Source organism: Pelmatolapia mariae, linkage group LG15, assembly GCF_036321145.2.
Source record: "Pelmatolapia mariae isolate MD_Pm_ZW linkage group LG15, Pm_UMD_F_2, whole genome shotgun sequence".
Classification (NCBI taxonomy): Eukaryota; Metazoa; Chordata; class Actinopteri; order Cichliformes; family Cichlidae; genus Pelmatolapia; species Pelmatolapia mariae.
Window position 1 is genome coordinate 21,550,256 of NC_086240.1, and position 25,560 is coordinate 21,575,815.

General features: G+C 40.3%; 1 protein-coding gene across 1 annotated transcript in view; it reads left to right on the forward strand.

Moving 5' to 3' along the window:
• man1a1 (mannosidase, alpha, class 1A, member 1) overlaps nucleotides 1–22,842 on the forward strand; it is a 157,690-nt gene extending 134,848 nt beyond the window's left edge. The window contains exons 8-12 of the mRNA XM_063496142.1: nucleotides 4,887–5,002; nucleotides 8,367–8,586; nucleotides 9,297–9,469; nucleotides 9,736–9,851; nucleotides 15,358–22,842. Of these exons, the coding sequence (XP_063352212.1) occupies nucleotides 4,887–5,002; nucleotides 8,367–8,586; nucleotides 9,297–9,469; nucleotides 9,736–9,851; nucleotides 15,358–15,484 (752 nt within the window). The 3' untranslated portion in view covers nucleotides 15,485–22,842. The remainder of the gene's footprint in view (nucleotides 1–4,886; nucleotides 5,003–8,366; nucleotides 8,587–9,296; nucleotides 9,470–9,735; nucleotides 9,852–15,357) is intronic.
• Nucleotides 22,843–25,560: the final 2,718 nt, after the last annotated feature.

Sequence of the window (25,560 nt, forward strand, 5' to 3'; positions counted from 1 at the left end):
GACAATGACACACTAATGCATGCAAATTACAGCTCGTCTAGATTACTGCAGTGTACTTTGTGTCGATCTTTTAAAGAAAAGAGATCTACACCTGCAATTTGGACTGACTAAAACCAAGAGATACCATCTTATTGTAGTCATTACTCTGTCTTCAGCTCAGATTGACACTTTGAAAGGGTGGTAATTATTTTTTCTAATTTTCTGTGAACTTACCACCATTTATTGTGCATTAATGATCCTTTACCATAATTTTAGATAACTTCTCTTTATACCATGCCAGAGCACGAATGTCCCCTCCCCTCCTGATCTGGGCCTGAGTATACTTAACATGCCTCCCTCTCTTTCTTTCATGCACTTTGCTGTTTAATTGAGGCTCTTTTTGACGGAACTGACAAACTTTCCTCTTAAATGTTGGCTTATAGATTTGCTTATTACTTACTGCATTCATTGGTGTTTTGTGCTTAGGTTGGGTTACAGAAGACTTATTAATATGACTCTTAACCTGAAGCATGCTCTGCTTTATTGTCATTTTTGGTTCCAATGAGGACCATAATTTACTACATGGACATGGTGTTGGTTTCAGTGAGGCTTGAAACTCACAATTGAAACCTTGAGTTCATCAGCAACGTGGATTTTACGGTGCGTTGACGCCAAAGTCAAGAACACGAAGGTTTGGCTCAAATTACTCACGTGAAAGCAATGAAAGCAAACCCTGAGAAAAGAAGCATCACAATAAACAGTGATGAAAATAACTGCTGCTGATAGCACTTTTACTTTGTAACCATTTTAAACTTTGGAGTATTGAGAAACTTGGGCTTTATGTTATCTTAAGGATCTGCACTTACGCCGTAACAATTGTCACTTTCATAACTTTCATTCAGATTATTTCACTTCCTTCGGTTTTTGTTTTATCTGTCTACTTATGTCTTACCCAGTTGTGTTTATCTTAAATGATCCCTATGCAAATGAGATTTAATTAAAGTTTACTGAATGAAAGTTTTGTATAAATATTATGGAGCTCTGTTAACAGTGACTGAAGATAAAGAGTGCTAATATTTGTCCGTTAAACAAAGTTGGTATATGCTGTTTCAGTAGTTAAACAGGCTGACAGAATGATCCAATATTAGTTTAAATTAGCTTAATAAAAATGCGTTAAGTTGTACTGCTTGTAGCTGTTGTGGAGCTTTTGTTAGGCCAGGGACACTCAGGAAGCTGGAATGAGTCATGCAGAATTACCTATGCAGTAATCTTGATATAGAGGATTAATACATGTTGACGCATTGTCCCCCAGTCCCGAAGTTTGCTCCAGAGCGGGGTATCTTTAAACTAATTTGCCACGCCTCTCCCTTAGTCTATTAGATAACCCTGACACCACTCTGTGACACATTTTCCTAAGTCCAGATAGGAAAGATGTCAGTTGGGGCTCAGATTAAGAGACTAATCTCCAAGGCCTTTGAATGACTTGGACACTTCTAAGGTCATGCCGAAATGGAGAGGCCCACTCTAAAGAGAAAATCCTTTACACTAGCAGCAGAGGAAGTGTTTCTGCAGATGGGCCTAAAGTGGAATATCCTCTTCCTGTTCTCTTTCTTTCCCCTCACTGTGTCATCACACTTTCCATTTGAACCTTGACTTTCTTTAAATTATTGAAACCCACTATTTACCCGTGTCACTGTCAGGTATTTTCATACTCACTCCAAGCCACGTCTTTAACATCTCCGGTGCCGCACAGGTCCGTCCGCACGCTCGTGCTTCTGACAAGGCGCAGGTAACAGGGTGTAATTTTAAAGCCATTATCGGACTCGTCACACCGTGCAACTGAACAGGTAATGATAATAATGATAGAGACGTGAGGCTGGAGGAAGAGGAAATAATGGAAGTCTTGATCACAAAGAGAGAGGAGAAAGGACAAGAACATAAAGAAAGGTGTATAATGTGGAGGTGATGTAACTTATAGTTTGGGAGAGGAACCCAGCACTAAAAGCCTCTCCTTTCTAACAGCACTTGTCATACGTTGGAGGAAACTGCCAGCTGGGTACATATAATTAAAGTGACACTGACAAGCGGAAAGAGTGGGCCTGCATATCAAAATCAGTTTTTCAGCCTGTTCTTAAAGCTGGTTTAAGTGGGGTTGACCACTAGACAGCAGAAACCAGTGGCTTAATAAATTTATTATAGCGATTTAAATTAGAAGGTGGATGCCAGGTTCTTGAAGCTACAGAGACAGACACATGTCCAAACAACATTTAGTCACCTTATTACAAAAATGCCCACATGGAGGGCAAACAGGAGTTACAAGGGGAGATTGTTATTCTCCCAGATTCATATCTTCTCACTTGCTCTCTGTTAAATCCTAAATTTGTTAAGTCCTCACATATATCAGCATGAATCATCAGGCCCCATCATGCCTTAAAGACCTCATAGCATCATGTTATCCCAACAGAGGACTTTGCTGTCAAGCTACAGGCTGACTTGTTCCTAGAGTTTCTAAAAGTAGAATGGGAGCCTTCAGCTTTCAGGCAACCAGCTCCTTCTTTAGTTTCCGGAGACATTCTTCCTGGTTTTATAAGATTAGGCTTAAAACTTTGCTTGTTTTTATAAAGTTTGTAGTTAGGGCTGGGTTAGGTAAGCCTGAACAATCCTTTAGTTATGGTGCTAGAGGCTCAGGCTGCTGGGAGGTTCCCATGATGCACTTCAATAACCTCTTTTCACTCCCGATGTGTTTATATGCCACTACTGTATCTCTCTCATACCTTGCAGAGTTTTTTTGGCTTGTTTGTTTGTTTGTTTTTTCAGTTTTAACAGGCATCTGCCCCTCTCTGACTCTGGTTCTGCTGGAGGTCTCTTCCTTTTGAAACGTCACCTTTTCCAAACGTCACCTTTGTGATCACAGGGGACTGTCTGGCTAATATTGCAGGATCTTAACCTTACCCCATAAAGCATCTTAAGGCAACAGTTGAATTTACTGTACTACCTTCCAGATTATTTTTACCAGGTTTGTTTAGCCAAAAGAAAAGGGATTATTGGATTGCATGGAGTATTGGACTGTGTGCAAACACATGCTTCGTCACAGCAGCTCAAGCAGTCAGCAGAGACAGATTAAACCAGTATGAGACTGGAGAAAAGTTTTGATCAGGTGCCCTTTTTTGAGCATGTATCTTAAATATCCATGGCTTCAAACAAATCTAAAAATTGTCAGGTTACTGCCAAACAGTTTCTCCTGATATGTTGCATATCTAGAAAATTCTTAGTCATCATGCTGCATTTTGACCAAATTTAGTCACAACTGTGGAGCCCCAGGAGTTAAACACAACATCGGGAGCGGCACCAAAATTGCCCTTTAGCCTGCTGCGTTTTCATTTCAGCTGCCTGCCAAGAACTGCACAGATTAGGCAAATTAGCGTAATAAAGGATTAGAAAGTGACTTTGCTTGAAACATTGTTTTGCATACACAATACAAGAAGGATCATGCGCTTTGTAATTTATTGCAGTTAGACTGTGGAGTGTAAGTTGATAGGTAGCAGATACACACAGAGAAGGGAAAGAAGACTGAAATTACTTTAAAAACTGGTTTTTCTTTTTTCCACTTTTAATTCTTTGTGAGTATTTTACATTTAAAATAAACTATTATTCCATTTTACATTATGATGGTGCCATGTTTGCAACACCTTTCCACATAAAATCTGATACAGGTCTTTTGATTTCCACAGCAAAACAAATTAGAAATCCTTTAATCGACTTTTATTAATGTTTTTTTTCACTGATATGCGTTCAGCCTTTATTAGAGTTCTGTCAGGTATTGTTTTTTACCACCTACTATTTTATTAAAGGGGTGTTAGTATCTGTAGTATCCTAAATCTGAATCTGCACCTGTGGTTTACTTGCTTTTATTATGTGATGGGCTGAAAAACCACTGAGAGCACATCCACGATTATAATGGTTGGCATTTAGCTGACACTCTTAACCAGAGCCAGCTACTATGATTTCATCCAAGTATTTTATGCAAATGATGACATACTCAATTAGAATAGAAACTGGAAGTTCAAACAAAAGAAGGAAAAATCGTCGCTTTTATGCTTGTCTTAGATTTTTTCATCTAGACAGAAATTATGCAACAGTGATGGGGAAGGCATTTGTTGAATAAATTATAACTCGGGGATCTCTGCTGCCTAACGCTGTCTGAAAAAATATCTCCACACCGCAGCTCTCCAGAAAGGCTCTCTCTTTTACATATTGTGATTTGAAGTGTTTGTATTTTATCCAAACAGCTGTAGCAGTGACTTGTGACGATTAAGTCATAGTTTCCATCCTCTCTCTGTTTATAATATATTAAAAAAATGTTTGCACAAATTTATTCCAATCGCACAGCTGTAATGCCGTTTGGCAGACTGCTGATGGTCTGTTTGAAGTGTGTGTCATCTCTCCTGATTGGCTGGTGCTGCTGTTCCTGGTTTTTTGTTATTGAACTTGAGGAAGGCCAGGTACCGTTATCAGCTTAGAAACAAACTGTGTTCAGCTCCGTCCTCCTTTTTGCCTCACTTTAACATTATCACAGCTGACATTTAATCTCTGCACACCACAAACAACCTCAGACTCTGTTAATGATGCATGCATATGGATGAGGCTTTGCTGACCATCAGCAGGACGAATGCAAAAATGCTGCTCGGCTTGCTCAGCTCTGTGAAGGCTCACCAATAAAAAATAGCGCGCACACACATTCAGAGTGCTGTTGTTTATCTTGGATCACTGGTATGCCACATACACCGTGTCATGTGAGGATGATCTTTGGATGGCAGTGTGATCTAACCCAGAAGACGGATGGGGAGGCCTGTTTGTCTCTGTGTGTCTAAGTGAGTTTCACTCCTTTCTTTATCTGTGTGTTGCAGATCACGTGTCCGTGGGTGGCCTGGGTGACAGTTTCTATGAGTACCTGCTCAAGGCCTGGCTGATGTCTGACAAGACTGATGAGGAAGGCAAGAAGATGTACTACGATGCCCTGCAGGTACACACACACACACACAATGACACGCTTTTCAAAATGAGCTGAGGCGACTTTGACTGTTTGTGATTGAGGGGGAAAAAAAAAAAAGAAGTATTCAGAGTTTCAATCGTAGACTTCACTGGAACTGCAGCAGGTAGTAAAATGAGCTATCAGTCAAGTGATAGTGGATCTCTTTATAAACAGATATCTGCAGGAACGTTTATTTTTGCACCAGAAGCGTTCTAGTTTGGCGCTTTTTGTGTATTTGCGATTTAGGTGACCACATCGGAGCAAACCAAACATGACACAACTGTGTGTTTGTGTGAGTAACACCACTAATGCTGAGAGGTGATCTTTTATACATATATATATATGTATATATATATATATATATATATATATATATATATATATATATATGCTTATATTTGGCACATAAATGACAAATATACAGTAGTTTATCTAACTAAATTTCCAAGTCTCCTTACAATCATATTCCTTTTTTTTCTATCCAAATAACTGTTAAAAGAGTTACCTGTTAAATCAACTGTGTTTTTGTCTCTTTATTATAATAATAGTAACAAGAGCAAAATAAATATCTGTAACCTCTAAATAAAACCTCTGAGAATTACCTTTCAAAGTTTCATCCTTGTTGTTCAGTTGTTGCTCTAAAAGTGTCTGTCCTGCTTTGGTAACTTTTGTAAACTTGAGCCAATCAAAATGTGGAACATTGTCTCATTATGTGGTACGAGGGGACGGGGGATGAAAACGATGTGCAGTCTCACATAAACTGGGACACATGGTCAACCTTCTGTATTTGTAAAGAATGAGCAGCAGATGTAATGGGAAGGTTTGGCCCAGATATCGCTTATTTGTGGAAAAAAAAATGCCATTGCGGCCAGAGGCCAAGTCAGCAAACAAGCCTGTGGGTTTCCGGACTGAGTGATTTTGATAATCACTCAATCATTTTTCAGGCAAAATGTCAAAAATACTGTCCAGGTTCATCCTTTAACTTAGAGGGATTTGCTGCCTTTTTCTGAATATTTGGGGTTTTAACTACTGATGAAGATATTTGAACATTTTTTAAATTTTCACATTACACCCTGATGTAATATTTATACCTTTTTCTTTCTTTTTTTTCTTTCTTTCTTTTTTTTTTTTTTTACAATTAACTATACAATTGTAAGATTTTGTGTTACAATAGTGCATGTTCATACAAAAGCTTAGGATAATGAGGTTGGTGTATACAGGTAATGCTGCTCAATACGCTCAGTTACAAACATCTGTTTGTGAGGGCAGCCAATCAGGAGACAGTTGGCTTAAAGGGGGAGGAGCTAAACTGCTTGTTTAAAACATGGAATGAACTGAGGGCCTACACCAGGGCCCAGTATAAGATAAATAAGGATTATTTTGAATAGTGAATCAGGCAAAGCTGCTCTAGTAGTGTCCAAAAGTATAAATAAGTCTGTGTAGTACTAAATAAATTTTAGAAAGTATTAGTCGTGATTCTATTTTCCAGTCCTTGTCATGTCTTAGCACTTAGAGAGTAATGCAGACAGTATTGTGTAACTGCTTTGTATTTTATTGTTAATATATGGGGAATCCCGAGGTAACCTCTGGAAGGCTGTGAGTGTATTACATTTACAGCCAGTGACCTCTAATTTGAGGCTGTTCTTGCTGAACTGACAGCATAAGGGTCTGTTTACAGATGGTGAACTGTGTGGATTTACTCTGGGGTTTTGTATCCTCCGTGCACCCTCTGAGTCATAATAAATGGTTGTTGGGTAATAGCGGAAAACAAGCATGAGGCCATCTTTTGATATTCAAAAGTGGCCTTTTTGTTGTATTTATTTCTGTCTAGCTTTGAAGCTTTGCAAGTGTTGCTCGTTGCCTCTGTAGTTTTATGCTAAAATATGCTATTTCACAGACTTAATTTTAGTCTAAAGTGGAGAGTTTTGTGATTTTTATCTCAAGTAACATAATCTTCAGGAGCTTGATACAGAGTTTGAGCAGATGGAAGGATGACACAGCTGACAGGACTACTGCTGAATAACAAAAGACACATCTACAGTAACAACAGCACTCGTAAACCCAAAGGATAGATGACACACACGCACAGACAGACACACGGAGACAGCTTTCCTCTGTTAGAACAAATTGTCAACTTAAGTTGTGGTGACAAGCGACGGGTCTCAGCTGGAGAAAGCTGATTGTCCGTCTGTCTTTCTGTGGCACACTGGGAGCGAATATATTACACAGCGACTAAAATACAGACTTAAACACGCTGGGATAGTTTACCCATAATCCCTCTTGATCTTTGAGGATTATAGGCATTCTTGTTTTATTTGTCAAGGAGAGGCTCGGGAGGAGAGAAGCAGCAGGAGGTCTATCAAAGTCACAACAAAACAGAAAAAGGAATAACTTTTACTTTTTGTACAATTTGTGCTCCTTAAAGGGTCTGTAAATAGAAAAATACAAGGTTTTTCATTTTGGAGCACTACTTATCCATTAGAGATAACAACTGGAACCGACACAAATCAGTAACTCTTAAGATGATTTAGTTGTAGTTTTTCAATCATATCTAGCAATCTAGTCTTTAGTGATGAAGGTAAATCACAGCCACAAGCATTTCTATATTTCCCAATGGGATTGACATGTTTTCTTATCTGCAGATATCTGCTGAGACTGAGTATGAGGAGGAAATTATTATGACATATTATGTCTAGAAAGAAATGTTTGTGCACAGCTTTAAGCATATGTTTTCTCATGTGCTCAGGGGTCATCCCAGATCTCTGGTGGTATCAATTGTAGCCTTGTTATAAAAGTTTCAGTCTAATACAATTGATTTTCCCAAGGGGCCACATGAGAGACTGGGACTGTTGTTGAGGGCGACATGAATAAGATGAACTCTCTTATGCTCAGTGTGAATTTTATCCCTTTAGAAGCTCATTGGTCTATAGAGATAAATCGCTATAAAGAAATCAGATAGTTATTGTCCTGAAGTTAGCTAATTTATGCGGGCCTCCACAACAGTCCCAGTTTCTCATGTGGCCTCTTGGGAAAATTAATTGCCCACCTCTGATCTAAAAGCTCAAAGTGGATTTTTGTTGTTCAGTGATTCAAATTAAAGCAGGTGAAGCTATGAAGACTCCGATTTGCCGCACTGGCATCCACCTGTCAGTCAAATAAGCCAGTAATAATGAATAAATTCAACCCATGATATTATTTAAGCATATTACCATGGTCACTTTCTAGAGTCTTAGGTGATCCTGCAGTTTAGGCACATCTGTGTTGACTGTTAATGTTCTCTTCCTCATCTTTAAGGTGTGACAGCAGTCACATATTTTAACCAAAGCTAACACGTAAAAATCTGCGTTTCTTTCAGGCAATAGAAACCAACCTGATGAGGAAGTCCACCAATGGGCTGACCTACATAGCGGAGTGGAAGGGGGGGCTTCTGGAGCATAAGATGGGCCACCTGACCTGTTTTGCAGGCGGCATGATCGCTCTGGGTGCTGATGGGGCGCCCGGTGACAAGACGGGCCACCAGATGGAGCAGGCAGCAGAGATCGCTCGCACCTGTCACGAGTCTTATGCCAGGACAAGTAAACAGACACTCCACTTCATCTATTTGCCCCACTTCTGATTTGGTTTGTTAAGCGTAGATGCATTTCATTGTAGAAGTGAATCTGTTGACATAACATGTGTAGATTTCTGAATATGGCTCAATCTAAACGGTTACTACTCTCCAAATTATCTTTCATGTCAGGTTTTTGAATGCTGTCCATGCACTGTTCATTTTTTTTAATCAAGACACTCAAATTAGTGCTTACTGAGGGGAAAGTGCTTTTAGACTCATTTAAAATTCTCATTTTTAATCAATGCCATATTTTAAGAGGATGCAGTTTTTTCCCTTTTTCCTCTTAATTCAGATAATTGCATTTATCTCCCTCATTTAAATGCATCCTTAGGTCGTGTTCTGAGTCATCGTGATTTGAATGCACTTCTGGAGAAACCTCACCGCTAGCAGTTGAATAGCATTATTCTTTTCAGTGACCATTGACCCCTAAGTTAGTGGTGTTGCTCTGCACAGCATCTACATATATTACTTACAGTTTACATTATGTAAATATATGGATAAATAATAAAAACAAAGTGAAAGGGAAGAAAATCAGGCATGTCCACTATTCTGTAAGCCTTACATCATGTGGTTTTCCATACATGTGCAAACTTGCAAAATATATAAATATGCTGAAAAACACGGTTCTGTTCTTCATCTCTGAACATTTTCTTGTCTTGTTCTTGTCTTTTGCAGCTTTGAAACTCGGACCAGAGGCGTTCCGTTTCGATGGCGGCGTTGAGGCCATCGCCACCCGCCAGAACGAGAAGTATTTCATCCTCCGTCCTGAGGTCATCGAGACCTACATGTACATGTGGAGGTTTACCCATGACCCCAAATACAGAGAGTGGGGCTGGGAGGCTGTACAGGTAAAATGTCTGTCTATGAAAACAAAGATTGCATTAATTTGAGAAAAACTGGAGACAAAATTATAAAAGGAAAAGTAAAGTTTTTCTATTTAAAAATCCATAAATTGCCTGTAAAAACAAAAACAAAAAAACCTCACACAAGGTCACTCATGATTTAGTAAATAATCCTCCCTAAGGTTCAGTGATTTATTTCGCCAGTCACCGATGGCCTTCTTTGTCTCCCTCTCCCTTCGTGCTGTCCGTCTCCATCACTGTCTCTCATTCAGGCCTTGGAGCAGCACTGTAGAGTCGAAGGAGGCTACAGCGGCGTCAGAGATGTCTACGCTTCATCTCCAAACTACGACGACGTGCAGCAGAGCTTCTACTTGGCCGAGACGCTCAAGTAAGACACAAACTGAACACCCTTCACTTCTGTCCTCTTATGATTGTGCTGTCATTGCATTTTATGGTGCGACTGGGACCCTGCAGCCCCGAACTGACAGAGATGTCAAGCCCCACACAGACACACACAGGTTGTCATTCATTCACACTAAGCTCCAGAGAAGAGTGTCACACACTTACTGGAAATGAGGGACTTTTGTAGCTGTACAAAATAAGTAAAGTACATTTTAGGCCCAAAATTACAAGCTACTGCCAGACGGAAAAAATATTAGGTTCACAAATGAGGCAGAAATAGAGGGAAAGGTGTTTAAACTTTCAAAAGCAGAATCTTTAGGTCTTTTTGCTTTTAGCAGATAGTTTAATGTGGATTTCTTAGGAGGAAGAATGTGGGACAGAGGGAAAGAGGGACAACTTGAAGCGTTAAAAAAAAGTTGGACTCAAACTGTGAACAGTGGGATTACATAGCTGTTGCTGTTATACCTGGACAGCCCAACATTGTAACCAGAGTATCTACAGGTCCTTAAAACACATTTAGTATCAAATTGTCCTAATTTTTGTTTCACTGTTTCATTTTACTTATTTATTAATAAATAACTACAAAGAAGTACTAAGAAATATGTACAAAGGAAGACTGCAGTACAGGGTTAAAAATAAAATGCAACACAGTACAAACCTTAATTCTTTCAGCAGTAGGCTATAAAAAAAGAGCTTTCTTCTTCTATTTCCCCACACTGTGCAACTCAGTAAAATGCACTGTCATTCCTATAACAATTAAAACAGATGATTTCTTATAGACTGGTTATGTTTAATCAAAAAAAGTGCATTTTTTGGCATTAAAGATGACATGAAGGAGAACCAAAGTGACTTACCAGTGGCAAAGATCTTGCTGTACTGCTGTAACACCAGTAACATCTACAAGCTTAAGCCTCATTTATACGCTGTTGTGGACAGACAGCTGGAGATATAAACGGCCAAGTTCTCATTCCTGTTATTCTTTTTAAAGTCCAGTTGAAGTCCACTCTCTCATGCACATGCATAGTTGGTGGATTCATAGTTTTCATTCTGCCTGAAATATTTGTCAAAGCAGAGCTAAATTGATGAATTTAGAGTTAAACAGTAGAGCTAGTTACGTGGGATGAATTTACATTTAAAAAAAAGCCAAAACAAACAAGAAATATTGTGTCTACAGAAAAGCTGTAAGACATCTGTCATCTCGCATTTAGCCCTAAATATTTAGTAGCTTGTAATTTCAGGACTCAAAAAAGCTTCCCTTTGGTTAGTTTTCTTTGTCAGAAGTACAGAAAGTGGGATGCGGTCAATGCCAAAGGCTTGTAATGTGGATGGTTTACTGTTATGTGGCTCAATTCCGTGTCTTGTCTTGGTTAGAGTTGACATTCCCGGTGTGAATGTCATATTTGTACCCTCCTCTTTTTGTTCTTCTGGAGTAAAAAAACTCAAACGCGGCTGGGACTTTCTATCCTGTAGATGACAAAGAGGCTTTTAGAGTTACTGGTAAACCAGAATATGTTGATCTTTTTTCATTTCAACATCTGTTTTGCATTCCTGAAAACAGTCCAAAGCTAAACTAGGATGATTTCTCCTCTGGGACGTATAATAACATGAAAAGAATTGGATACAAATGTGCAGAACTTGTTCTGAATAAAAGAATATTTTGCAGCATTATAAATAAACTTCCTTTTCACAACTGAAAAACGGTGCCTTGATACATTAGATCTGAAATAGCAGAAATCTAGTAGAGAAAGCCAGAAACTGTGAAAAACACCACATGTCCTTACACACCACAGGCAGCACGCCGTCTCACTTTTTCTTAATATTTTTACTTAACTGCCCTTATGTGCACGTCTCAGTTTAAATGTGTCAATGTGTGCATGAGGGTGTGAGCGTTTGAGTGTGTAGCCAAAAAATGGCTCTTTAAACGTGTTGTCAGCCACGCAGTATGATGTCTGGTGGCTAATAGGGCTTTCTCTCGCCTCTCCAGCTGTGCTCAAGAAGACAAGTCTGTTTAAAGCACGAGGAAAAGTCTCGGCTACAGCTTAACGTGGGTGGAAGCGTGTGGTCATGCACTCTGCTGTGTGTGTTTGTGTTTACTTTGTGTGTCTGACTACGCAAAAGAGGAACAAGGAGAGCATTCAGTGTTAGTGTCATTATGATAAATGTGGTCAGTAGTGCCAGAGTCAGGTAAGTAGTAGTAGCAGCTACACAAGGGTTATTCATTACATGTTCTTTTCAGGTACTTTTATAGTATTTTGCTCAAAGTTGCAGCTTCTAGTTAATGTATTTTTTTATGGATGTAATGTGATCAACCATTCACAGCGTAGAAATATGCTAAAATTAAAGCTTAAAAGAGCCGGGGAATCAAGGCTGAAAATCCTGCATTCAATGCTCCTGTTAATCGAACATGGTTTTAGGGCACGGTTTTCTGACCAGTTATCCATTTTTACATGAATATTTTTAAGTTGCCTGAAGCAAATAAAGAAAAATGTTCAAGGCGAATTTTAAAGCAGCTGTCAGAGACTCAGCAGCATTGAGAAAGCACGCACAGGCTGTAAAATAGCTTAGTGCAGTTTAGCTTTTGAGCTGATCTGACTGGTGATCAGATATCAATACTTTGGCTTCAGGTCTCTGCTGATGCCGAGTGCCAATCTGACAGGAGTGTAAAATTATGCCAAGGGTCACACTAGAATAGAAACAGGACAACAATCTCCTCGTGAGGAGGAAAATTCGGTGGTTTGCATTTAATGTTTTTGCTGTTGGCGACCGATTGCAAGTAGTTATGGCAACCAGCTGTGTTTTACACACATATGATGATCACAAACAGACTGCATGTAATTTCCAACTTGGCTCCACTTGGTCACAGACTGATAGCAGACTGACTCTGTCTTATTCCCACTTTTATCACCGTATCAGCCCTGATCCCCGTCTACAAAACAACCAATTCACACAGCACACGAATCCAAACACTTTTTTTTAGTGTGACTGTAGCATAAAGCACTTGTTCATCTTAACATTAAACATCCAAAATGGTCCTTTGTGCGAGTTTTTTCTACTGATTATCAATCACGCTGGGTCCTCTTTTACCGCTCTGTCTGATGGCACGTCTTTACTGCCCATCTCTTACACGCCAACTGTGGAGCTCACGAAAACAAAAAATAAGATGATATGATGATAACACCTTAGGTTAAGTGCAACAAAAGCTTCCCAGCAACTGTTACAACAAAACATAATGAATGAGCGATAGAGGGAGAGAGGCCAAAGCCTCATTGTCTGAGCTTTTCTGCTACTATCAGCTCATGGTGACCACAGTTTGAGGTTAAGTCACAGATTTCAGAGGAAGAGCCAACAGTTTCTATGCCCACACGGCATATAAGAGTGTGCAAATTAACCCCCGCCTGCCACAAACAGATTCTGAATCTGTGGTATTATGTCACGTGTTTTAAATGCTGCTTAGAACTGTTTTTAAGTTTTGTGGAAATGTAATGATGACTCTTCAAAGGTTTTAAGATTCAATGAGTGCGGAGAGAAGGACCCTTTGGTTGTTCTCTAAAGAGCATTAAAGCTGTTGAGAGTTATGTTTTTTTGTTTTGTTTTTTTCACAGTCAAATATTCACTTTTTAATTAAGCAGTTAAGCTTTAAAGTTCAATGGAATGCATTTATTAAAGGCACAAGATACCAAATCAATACACTGATTTCCCACATCTGATATCAGCGTTTCTCACAGTTACCATTAACGTCAGCATGAATGTCTTCATTACTGTGTTCATCTGCTGATTATTGTTCAAATTACATCCTTAATCAACAAGAAATAGTTTAAAATATACATTACAGGTTTCCACAGCTTCCCTGATGTTTAGTATTTGATCATGTGAGACAAATATAATAACATAAAATCAAAACCTGTGTGCATGCATGAAGCAGTGGACTTCATGGATGGACTGATTAAAGACCAAAGTTTCTATTCTCCTCTTTCTCCCGAGCTTCCTGCAGATTTATCATCCTCTCCGTTTCCTTTACTCCTATAGAAATTATATCAGCCACTCCTCCATCTCCCCCTCCTTCCCATTATCCGCGTCCTCCTTCTCCTCCTCCACCTCTTCGTCTTCTATCTTTTTTTTTTCCTCCCCACATACCAGACAGCTGTTGACAGGAAGTCAAGGTTATCCTAACAGAGCCTTATGGGGGCGAGGTGCCATCCAATCCAGCTTTTATTTTATAGGCAGTATATTTTAACAAGCGTCACCTCTACTCCTGATTAAAACACTCACGGACACAGAAACCAACACAGCCAAAGTGTCCGACTTCCTTCTCAGATCAGTTTGTAGAGATTTATTTTTCCTCTTCATTGACATAAAAGGGAGAGCTGGCTATTTTTCTAGGCAAGTGGAACAAAAAAGAAAAAAGTGTCTCCAAATGCTAATGTGTCATTAGCATTTTCTCACATTAAAGGCCCCCCACAGACAACTGGAAGGCAGAATAACTGCGTAACTGACCACGAGCCTGGACACTAACATAATAATTACCCCATCGGTCAGGCAACTGAAACAGACCTCGGCAGACACAGAAAATATCAATCCCATTTAGCTGCGAACCCACAAGTCTAATCCTCCTAATGTGACTCGGGGACTCTGGCATCTTCCAGCATTCATCTTCCCGATGCTGCCAAGGACGCCGTCGTACTTCACACTCCTGTCTGCCTTCAATCACTCGCTGCTGTCTGCTTGTTTGGCTGGCAGGCAAGCAGAGGAGGATGGGGGCTCGTCCTGGAGTTTGAAGGCTTCATGGACAACCAGCTTCTCTACTGAGTCATTATTTCATCGTTAGCTCACGCTTTCTTTTTAAGCTTGTCCCTTTTCTTCAGCTCCATTGTTTAAATTTTCATTTTCGACCCACTGAAAACAAATCGTTTGTTTTTCACTCAACATGATGAAATCTGATAAGACGCCACAGGACCGCCAGCTGTCCTGAAACTCTCTCAATTTGCTTATCACTCCTTTGATGGATAATAATAATATATTTCAGGGCCGTTTCATAACAGGGAAGTTTGATGACAGGGAAGCACAAAAATTGCATGACTTCAGGTTTCATAAACCAGTCTGAAATAGAGTCGCACCCATTCTTCGCTTTCAGTTCCACATCTGTCTCATCACGGCTTTGGCGAAACCATCGAATAAATATTGCAAAAGCTGAAATGCTCAGGAGTAAACTGTTTTTATTTTATTATTTTTTTTTTTAATTTCCAAAAGTAACTCTCATAAAGAAATGGAGGAGGGAATTGAAGCGCATTTAAACAGTTTATGAATAATGAATTCGGCTGGAACCACAGCACAGTCACAAATGTTACTTTATTTTGGATCATTTATGCTAAATTCAGCTGCAGATTGATTAGCGAGGAATGTAAAGCTATGTTTGGGAGTTTAAGCAGTAAATGTGTTTGCTGCAACATTTCTTAGTTTGGCAACTTGATCTGACCCCTTCTTCTCTCCCACAGGTATCTCTACCTGCTCTTCTCTGAGGATGACCACCTACCATTTGAACACTGGGTCTTCAATACCGAGGCTCACCCCCTGCCCGTCATAAGGAAGGATAAAACGGACAGACCCAACGAAGTGGAGTAACGGACCTGCCTGCACCGACGCCCAGAAACATGTGTGAGAACCTCGATCCTGTATACTGAGCCTCCAGCTGTCTGAAACTGTTGAGCCGCTTGGAGCCCTGAGTGGTTACAGATCAGACTTCACCTGATATTGTTGATGGGCTCAAAACTGAACCCACTTGTGCTGGAGCCGGGTTCTCGCTGGAGACTCCAGGGGTTTTTTTTGTTTTGTTTTCCTTCACTTGATTTTCTTTTTTCTTCTTCTCTGGTTGAGTCCAAAGGCTGACCCAAAGCAACATATGTACTGCTGAATAACATGATAGCTCATCAAAATGTAGACATAATAATTTGAATCAAGAGCTAAAGAAAAAAAAAGGCTGTTTATTTCACTCCTCGGTTTGACTTCCTTCGCTTTTCTGTTCATTTGGAGGGACAGTGTGACCAGCTATCACTTTATTCATCAGTTTAATTGTTGCTAGTAGCCATTTTTGATGAGGAGGAGGACGCTGACAGTCATTCACCACTGATATGAACTACCATGGACCCCGAGTGTTTGGGCACCACACCAAGGAAAAGCTCCCTACTGAGGATCACAAGGCTGACTGGCTGCGTGAACGGACGCTCAATTCCCTTCACATGTGTCGTCTTTTACCTGCTGCTCTACCACAACAACATCTGAATAGGAACTAGGAACCGGTCTTTCCTGCGCCGACTCAAGTGTTTCATAGTGTCGTCAGAGAACCGCTGGTTTTCTTAAAAAAAAAAAGAAAAAAAGGAAAGACGCAGCACAACCCGAGCCTCTTTTTATAAACCTAACCGACTCTGCTTCCTCCTTCCTTTCTCTTGAGTTGGATGTGACAAATGACGACCAGCCGCACCAGCTCATTACCTGCCAGTAACTCCACTTTCTCCCCACGATGTTTACACAAAGCCATCCTCCTCCTTCTTCTTCTGCTTTTCATCTGCATCGTTGACCTGCTTTTAGATTTCTTTCTCCTTCTCATATGTGCTCTGGGGGTTCGACCAGCACAGGGATTTTAAAAACTGAATCAGAATTCATTCGAGAGTTTTTCTCCATTTACTGAAAAAAAAAATACACATTTTTTCTTTCTTCCTTTCTGGAAAGGAACAAATTCACAGCCTATGATTACAGGCTTTTAAACACTGAAAAGAGCATGAACCAAAAGAAAAAAAGGAACATTTGCCTCAGTCTGATGGAGCGTTCAACCACTTTTCACAGTCTTACTCCAAAGATGATGTCTGCACGGCTGTAATGGAGCATGGAGATTAGTTGGAGTGCGGATGAAAGCTGTAGAAAGAACTAGGTACTGATTAGGTCTTGACATTCAACAGAAATCTTCTGAAAATGCTAATATCCTCACAATTGACCATGTGTATGCATTAAAAATTTAGCTTCCAGGCTCTCTACAAGAGGAAACTGATTTATTACAGTCCTCTGTTATCCTTGTGCATCGGTCGAGCCCTCGTCCTCTTCTTCACCGCGGTGTTGCTTCTTCTTGTTTCCGTCCTCCAGGTCCGCGTAGGGCAGCCTGTAGGATCTTCCCTCCTCTGTGAGGAGACGCCGTCGCTCGACTCTTCTATAACTATCCACCTTCAAACACACAAGAAGCCATACTAATGCAACGCAGCTTCACTGTGCTGTCGTTAACGTTTTTTTGTTTTGTTTTCATCCTCCACTCACATGTAGAATTTGTGATCGTGTTTGCTGCTTTTGTATCTTCAGAGTGGCGCTCGCCTGGTCATTTTAGTTTAATTTCACGGTGAAGACTTCTCCCGATGCCACACAGGAACCAGATTTAATCCAGTTTAGTCTTCGATCTAGTGCCTTCGCTGTAGAGAAGGAGGGAGAAAGCAGCTCACGCAAACACAAAAAGCAGTTTCAAAGCAGTATTGCAGCTTTAACTAAGAGCTCCCATTGCTCTGATGAGGATTATAATAAAACTAGACACGGATTAAAGGATGATAACTGCTTTTTAATTTGACGTTTGGACTAAGTTGGGCTTGATAAATGGCTCAAGAGTTGGTAAGAACTTGGGCTTTGTTGTGCTAAGAGGGAGATCAAAACACCAAAGTCCTGAGTTCAGAATTAAAATTGAAAATAAGTCCTATGCGCTTTACTTTTTCCGTCTCCAGAGTCTGCGTCTCTGTTAGGAATCGCTGTCTAATCATTTGAGACCTGTGCAGGGCTCAGTCAACACATATTTGCTTGGCTATACTGACATCTAGTGGTAAGAGCTTCATATTACAGTCTGAATAACTGCAGTCTGATAAGTCAACAGCTACTTCTATGTCCATAAAAGTATTTTCAGCTCAACAAAGAAAGAAAGGGAAAACATGCACTGTTGTACTTTGAGCCTTTAGATTGAATATTTGATGGAGCGAGGGCGTAGCTCATAGAACTGCACATTCAGTTCTGCTTATCTTCCAAATGAGCTTTAAACTGACAGATGGTGAGTCATTAGAAAGTTCAGTCAACAACAGGATCACTGCCTGAGCTGATTTATTTATGCTGGCTGAGTGACGCTTGTGCAGGTTATTTTCTCAGCAGGTTAAAGAACATTTGCCCCAGGTGTCTCAGAGCAGGTAAATCAGTCTGTAAGGGTTTCAGAATCAGTGCTTTCTGTTTTTTTAACCGTTCTTGTTTCGTCATCAGTTATGCATCTTCCAGCTTACCTGCAGTGTTGTTTTATCCATCTAGATTTTTTTTGGTGCGAGTCCTCCAGTTTTGGAGAACATGCAGTCAAGAGGAAAACATCATGGCTTTATGTGCACTTCTTTCAGCACGTTTAATGGGCACAGATTGATGGAAAGGAAATACATGAAACCACTCACAAGAATGTTTGTAGAGTTTTGTGGATTCGTAAAAGGTTTATCCCCAAAAGTTGATTCTGTTCATCTGGACGTAGCGTTTTCAGTGGGAAAAAGGTTTCGTCACTCATCCAATTGGCTGCTTCAGTCTCAGCTCTCTGCAGGTTTCTCCAGTGTTATAAACAGTACATAAGATTGGGGAAACCACAGTTAGCTGAGACTGAAGAAGCCACTTGGATGAGTGACGAAACATTTCCCCCACTGAAAACGCTACGTCCAGATGAACAGAATCAACTTTTGGGGATTTACTTACTTGGATGATTGAGCATGCATCAAGACATAAAAAACTTAGTTTTTAAAAGGTTGCCACAATGTCTCCACCATCTATTCAATATTCAAGAAAGGGCAGAAATCTCTACAGCCAATATCTACAAAAACAGTCAGCTAACAACAAAATAATCTAGATGGATGAATAGCACTACAGCACTACTTCTCTCCCTTTAGAAGAGCCCATTTTTCCTGATTCAGTCCCCAAGCATTCAGAATTTTTTACTTCCTGCCACCTCAAAATCGCCACTATTCACAGTAAACACAAAAGATGAAGCTTTGACAAACCATACCACAGTCCTGTGTTTGCACGATGCTAAACTCCCAGATTTTTTTTATTCTGTTTGGAAAAGTAAAGCCCACAATGCTCAAGCCCCGGTTTTTACCAACACTGACATATCGTTTCTTATTCTCTGAGCTGTGACCAATCTCTTCATGTTCTTTCTATCACTGTACAGACGGCAGAGCTTACTGTTTGGTTTAGTTGGAGTGGCATTTATTACCCATGTGATGATGTATTATTGTAATTCTGCTGATTGTGTTAATTTATTCTGTGCTAGAGAACGTAGGAAACATTGGGAGCCGACCCCTAGGTGGCGCTGTGGGTTTTTAATTGGATTAGAGACAAAGACTGGCAGAGAGAAAGCTTCACAGCTGCGTGCTGGTCTGTGTTGGGCTTTAAAGACCTTTACAGAACAACAGAAAAAAGGGGCGAAGGAACCACCTGGGAATCGATGGGAAAACCTATAGGGAGCCGCATGAATGTACCATCCAATGTGAAGCGAAGAATATTTTGTTTGTATTTTTGTCTTTGTTCGCTTCAGTGTGCTTTGTTACGTTTGTTTTTTGGGTTATTTGGGGGGTTGCTTTGTTTTGGGGTTTTGGGTTTTTTTTGGGTTTTCTGGTATCTTGTGACGCCACAGGAAGTGGAAGCCATGTGTGCAGACAGGAAAAAGTTTGAGAGCGAAATAGATGGAGAGCTGCTTAATGTAGCTGTTTATGTGGGAAATGACCAAATCTACCACATGAGGCTTATTTCTACACTGTAGGGACATTTTTGTTTTTTTTCTCTGGATGTGACAAAAAAAACATAAGAAGAGTTAAAGACATAAAGTGTTCATTGTACAGTAGAGTGTTAGCACACTGTGCAGCTTTAAATGAAATCACAGAAACCAGTGAGAGCTGATAACAGCACGGTTAAAATATGTAAACGTCCCTGTCTGATGGCTGCTGATCAAAGTAACAAAATTCTGCTTCATCCATGTTTTGGGTTCAGTGGGACGGGCTCGCGAATCTTCATCCGACAAGTTTGGCAATAGAAATGTCACTTAATTGAAACAGAGAAAGCCTCTAATGAGGGAACATGTGATTATTTTCTTCTGATTTCTTGTTTTTATTTTTATTCTTTTTTAGGTGGCATAAAAAAAATGCAAACTACAGAAAATTTGTACTTTACTGTTAGTAAATGTTAAGATACTGAACAGTGACAGTTATCAGCTGGCTGGGTTTAATTTGTAATCGATTACCTTGATCTCTGCCGACTGCTGTGACAGGCTCCGACTACACGATATGTTATAATATGTCAGATTAGATTATAAATTCAAAATATTATTTTTTTACTAATTGGCTATGCCTACAGGCACGGAGGCCTAGAAATTTGTCAGCTACCACCTAGAAACCTAGAAGCTTTGTATTCCCTGAGTGGTTGGTGGAGACTGTAGACAGTGATGAGGTGAAATTGATCGCCATGGTTGCCTGTAGTTTTTATGGAAGACACTGGCGTGTCTGCAAACACTCTTAAACTACTTTCTGCGCTCTAGTGAAACGGTGAAAAAGGGCAGCACAAACCAGAAACATAGACCATAATTTCCCTTCAAAGTAGTAGAAGTTTTGAAACATGATGGCTCCAACTGTCAAGCTCGACTTTTATTTTGAAAGAAAATGTTCTCCGTTTTTGGGTTGAGTGACATTTTTTTTTGCTAGCAAGTTTTTGCAGATAGGTCAGTATCTTCCGTGCAAACTATGAGGAACTACAACAATGTGCTAGTGACCAAAGAAATCACAAGGATGTTTTGTTTCACCCCAAGTCCGTTACGGCAGATGGCTGCCCTTCCCTGAGCCCGGTTCAGCCGGGGTTTTCTTCCTGTTAAAAGGGAGTTTTTCCTTCCCACTGTTTCCAAGTGCTGGGTTTTCTCTGTATTAGTTGTCTCTGTATAAAAAAAAAAAAACTGAATTAAATTGAATCCGGGGCACTAATGTGAATCATTTCTTAGACAATTAATTCAAGTTTATTTATATCGCACTAAATGATAACAACAGTCACCTTAAGGCACTTTATACACTCAAAAGACTCTAAAACATTAGAGCGAAAACTCCAACAATCAAAGAATCTCTTATGAGCAAGCACTAGGTGACAGTGGAAAGGAAAAACTGCATTTTAACAGGAAGAAACCTCCGGTAGAGCCAGGCTCTTTAATGATGCAGACTTTGGGAGAAAGAAGATAAAAGTTAACGATGTGTAGCAGTGGTATCTAAAAACATGGTGAGAAGAGGTCTGGGGACACAAAATACTTCTTTTTGAAACCAGAGAGGTCGCCCCCTGATGGCCATTAGAAAGAAGGCGGGATTAGCCTCACTTTTAAGGTCTTGGTGTTATTTTTGTTTTTTACACTTTCTGCAGTCAGGACGTGGTGAGGCATTCTTTCATCCATAATGCTAGTTTTTGTTCCCGAGTTCAACTTCTCGCTGATGTCGTGTAGTCTGAACCTGGCATTGGTCATTCACATTGATCCTGATGGTTTTAGATACTTTATGTACTTGGCATTTAAGACCTGCAGCTAACCGCCCGAGTATTTTCTCTATCACGTCATTCCCTGAGATGGTCAAGTTACAGTCTAACATGTAAATATCTTCTTGAGGTCAAGAATACCCTGTGACAGTCCTGAACCCACAAAAATGTCCAGTGTGCAGTAAGATAAAATAGAGAAAAGAGTTAAGGCTACATTTCAGCATTAAGGTACTGATATCACTCTGATGTGATTTAAGTTATTTAAAATTTCTGATGATTTCTGTCCGGTTACAGATCAAAACATTTAATGGTGTGTGGGTTGTACTTTCTTTTCTTTTTTTTTAAGCCTCAGGTAAATATGATCGTTAATAGAGATTTGAATGGGTGAGATTTCCTGATATTTTCAGCAGTCATTTGCAGCATTTTGAGGAGTAATCTCCCAACAGGGAAATTTGCTTTCCAGGCATTAGTTGAACGCAGTATACATATGATTATAAATGTTGTTGTTGTTGTTGTCGTCGATTTTTAAGCCCTGTGTGCAGACTTTTATTTTGAAAGTTTGTATTCTTAGAAAAATTTGACCTGTTTAGACTTAAAGGCCTGAGTCCCAGCTTTTTCTTCAAAAAAATTTAAATTTCTCTTGTGCTCGTGTCCACCTGGATTTCTATCATTTTACCATTTTTTTTCTCTCTCTCTTACTTGACACTGAACTGGTCGTTTCACTACCTGCAAAAGGAGATCTGGAGAATGTATTTGGTTTCTGATGTTTGCTTTAGCTTCACGTTGTGTGACATCAGGCTTTTGTTCATTCTCACATGCAGACTTGATTTTTTTTTTATCTGTTGTTTTCATGATTAAGCTGAAATGTCTTTGGTGATTTTATGATTATTGTGTTGACGGTCTGTTGCTTTCCAATGCCTTTCTATTAGTGAATATTAAAGGAGAATTACACCAGTTTCAGGAATTCAAACCAAAGTCAGTCAGTCCTCTTTGAATATACACCACTTTTCCTTAAACGTCTCATACAGACCACACTGACATTTGTTTTTCATGGTGGTACACAACCACTAGAAATGACTGGAACTCAATCTGAATTCCTGAAAATGGTCGTCAATCTCCTTTAAAGGGTTTAAACATGTGAACCTCAGAAATGTATCTGTACAAAATATTGCTGATAATCTTTCCATTGCACATAGTTTACTTTGCATTTATATGCAATATTTTAATTTTGTGGGGAAATCTGTTTTATTGTGTTAATATTATAATTATTGAGTAAAAATGTAAATATTCCATTCTGGCAAACTGGCCGCTCGACATTTATATAAAAATCTCCTGAGCTTATGGATTAAGATGATATTAATGAGCAGCAGACTTTTTAATAAACTATATTTGTTACACTTCTATTGTGAATAAAAAATCTTTTAATATGTGGTTTCTTTGGATTTGTACTGTGTTATTTTAATCTACAGACCTGTTATGGAATTTATTGAATTTGTGATATGAGTTTAAAACCTGTGCTAAAAATTTGTCTGGGCTGCGAACGCAAAAATACTTTCAGATTTTTGAGCTCTAAACTTGTCTTTTCAGAATAAGAGCATGGTATTAATGCATTCACTGGGATACTTAAGTAGATGGATCCGCTCTTTCAAACTTTTTACATCAAATTATGGCCCTACAATCAGTTGCAGCAGAAATTGAATCTCACTAGAACAGGCAACATTTTTTTAGGCTTCTGTCCAATTTTCGTGAGCCTGTGAACTGTGTAAATTGTAGCTTCTGTTTCCTGTTCTTGGCTGACAGGAGTGCCACCCGGTGTGGTCTTCTGCTGTTCTAGCCCGTCTGCTTCAAGGTTTTGTGCATTCGTACATGCTCCTCAGCGTGCCTAGAGTGTAACAAGTGGTTATTTGTTGCCTTCATCTTGAAGCAGTCTGGCCATTCTCTAATGTCATCAAAGCATTATCATCCACTCTGTTTCCTCTTTTTCAGACCATAATTCTCTAAACTGTAGACATAGTTTTGTGGCAAAGTCGCAGCAGTTCAGCAGTTTCTGAAATACTCAGATCAACCCAACACCACCAACAACCGTCCCGCGTCCAATCATTTAAACCAACTTTCTTCCCGTTCCTCATGCTCCATTTGAGGTGTCTACATGTCTAAATGCTTTGAGTTGCAGACATATGGTTGGCTGACTAGGTGTTTGTCTGAAGGAGCATGGGCTTTGGACTTTGCGTTTTGTCGCCACAATGCTGGTGGTGGAAGAAATTTAAGTTACTGCTATCTACTGTGGTTACACATATCTGCTAATTATTAGACTAATAAAATGCTGGAATTTCACTCAGTGAATAAAACCAAAGCACATACATCTTGGAGGCCAGACACTACACAGCTGGACAAACATTAAAAAGCTTTCACAGCACATTAGTGGCTCCTAACTGGAAACTTATGACAAATGCTTAGTGTCGTACTTCAGCTCAGCCTGTAGCTGGTAAAGCGGAGAGATGCAAAGAGGTGTTGGAAAGTTGCATCAGCAGGACAGGTGGATACTAAGAGTTCACTCAAAACTGGGCCACACAGATGCATTTTGGGCTGCTGTAGCTACTTCTTTCTGCATGCTTTCACAGAGGAATGAGACTGCTCATCACTACCACAGCAGAGGGGCCACTGTATCATTTCCACCCCCCACAACACTCGACCTATGCCTCAACACTCATCAGGGTAACGTAAGGTTCTGCCTATAAGTCTGTGAAGGTTCTCAGTCATCCAGGTCATTGTAGTCTAAGGAGCTTGGAAAGAAAAGCGTCTGGACTTCTTAAAGTTGCTTGAAGACGTTTCACCTCTCATCCGAGAAGCTTCTTCAGTTCTAAGGTCAAATGGCCGAGAGTCCCAGATTTAAACCCAGTGGGAGTATCCCCCCAAAGAGGGACAAAGGACCCCCTGGTGATCCGTTAATCACATGAGCCAAGGTGTGAAAGCGGGTGTGGGACCTAATCAGCCAGGGTTTCGGGTGAGCTCATTGTTAAACCTGGCCCCACCCTATCATGTGAATTCCTGAGGTCAGATGGCCCAGGATGTGAGTGGGCGTTAAGGTGTCTGGGAAGGGATCTCAAAACTGGATTATAGATGGCAGACAATTGGTGTCGTAAACCACCGCCTCTGTTCAAAGATGGTCGCTCACAGTGGACATAGATGGCCTCTTTCACTCCTCTTTCAAACCATCTGTCCTCTCTGTCCAAAATGTGAACATTGGCATCCTCGAAAGAGTGACCTTTATCCTTAAGATGCAGGTGGACTGCTGAGTCTTGTCCCGTGGAGGTGGCTCTTCTATGTTGTGCCATGCGCTTGTGAAGTGGCTGTTTGGTCTCTCCAATGTAGAGGTCTGGGCATTCCTCGCTGCACTGTACAGCATACACCACGTTGTTAAGTCTGTGTTTTGGAGTTTTGTCTTTCGGGTGAACCAGTTTCTGTCTGAGTGTGTTGCTGGGTCTGAAGTACACTGGGATGTCGTGCTTGGAGAAAACTCTCCTGAGTTTCTCTGATACACCGGCTACATAGGGGATGACAACGTTGTTGCGTCTGTCTTTCTTATCCTCCCTCGCTGGTGTCTGATCTTCTTTTCTGTGCATCTTTGCTGACTTCATGAACGCCCAGTTGGGATAACCGCATGTTTTGAGTGCTTCCTTTACATGTGTGTGTTCCTTCTTTTTCCCTTCAGGCTTAGAGGGAACATGTTCTGCCCGGTGGTGTAGGGTCCTGATTACTCCAAGTTTGTGTTCCAGAGGGTGATGGGAGTCAAAGAGGAGGTACTGGTCCGTGTGTGTGGGCTTCCGGTAAACTTCAATGTTGAGGTTGCCGTTTTCTTCAATGTGCACAGCGCAGTCCAGGAAGGGCAAGCAGTTGTCCTTTGTGTCTTCCCTGGTGAACTTGATGTTTTTATCCACGGCGTTAATGTGCGCAGTGAAGGATTCCACTTCTTGTGTTTTGATTTTGACCCAGGTGTCGTCTACATATCTGTACCAGTGGCTGGGTACTCTCCCTTTAAAAGAGCCAAGAGCCTTTCTTTCCACTTCCTCCATGTAAAGGTTGGCTACAATAGGTGACACGGGGGAGCCCATGGCACAGCCATGTTTTTGTCTGTAGAAACCCTCGTTGTACTT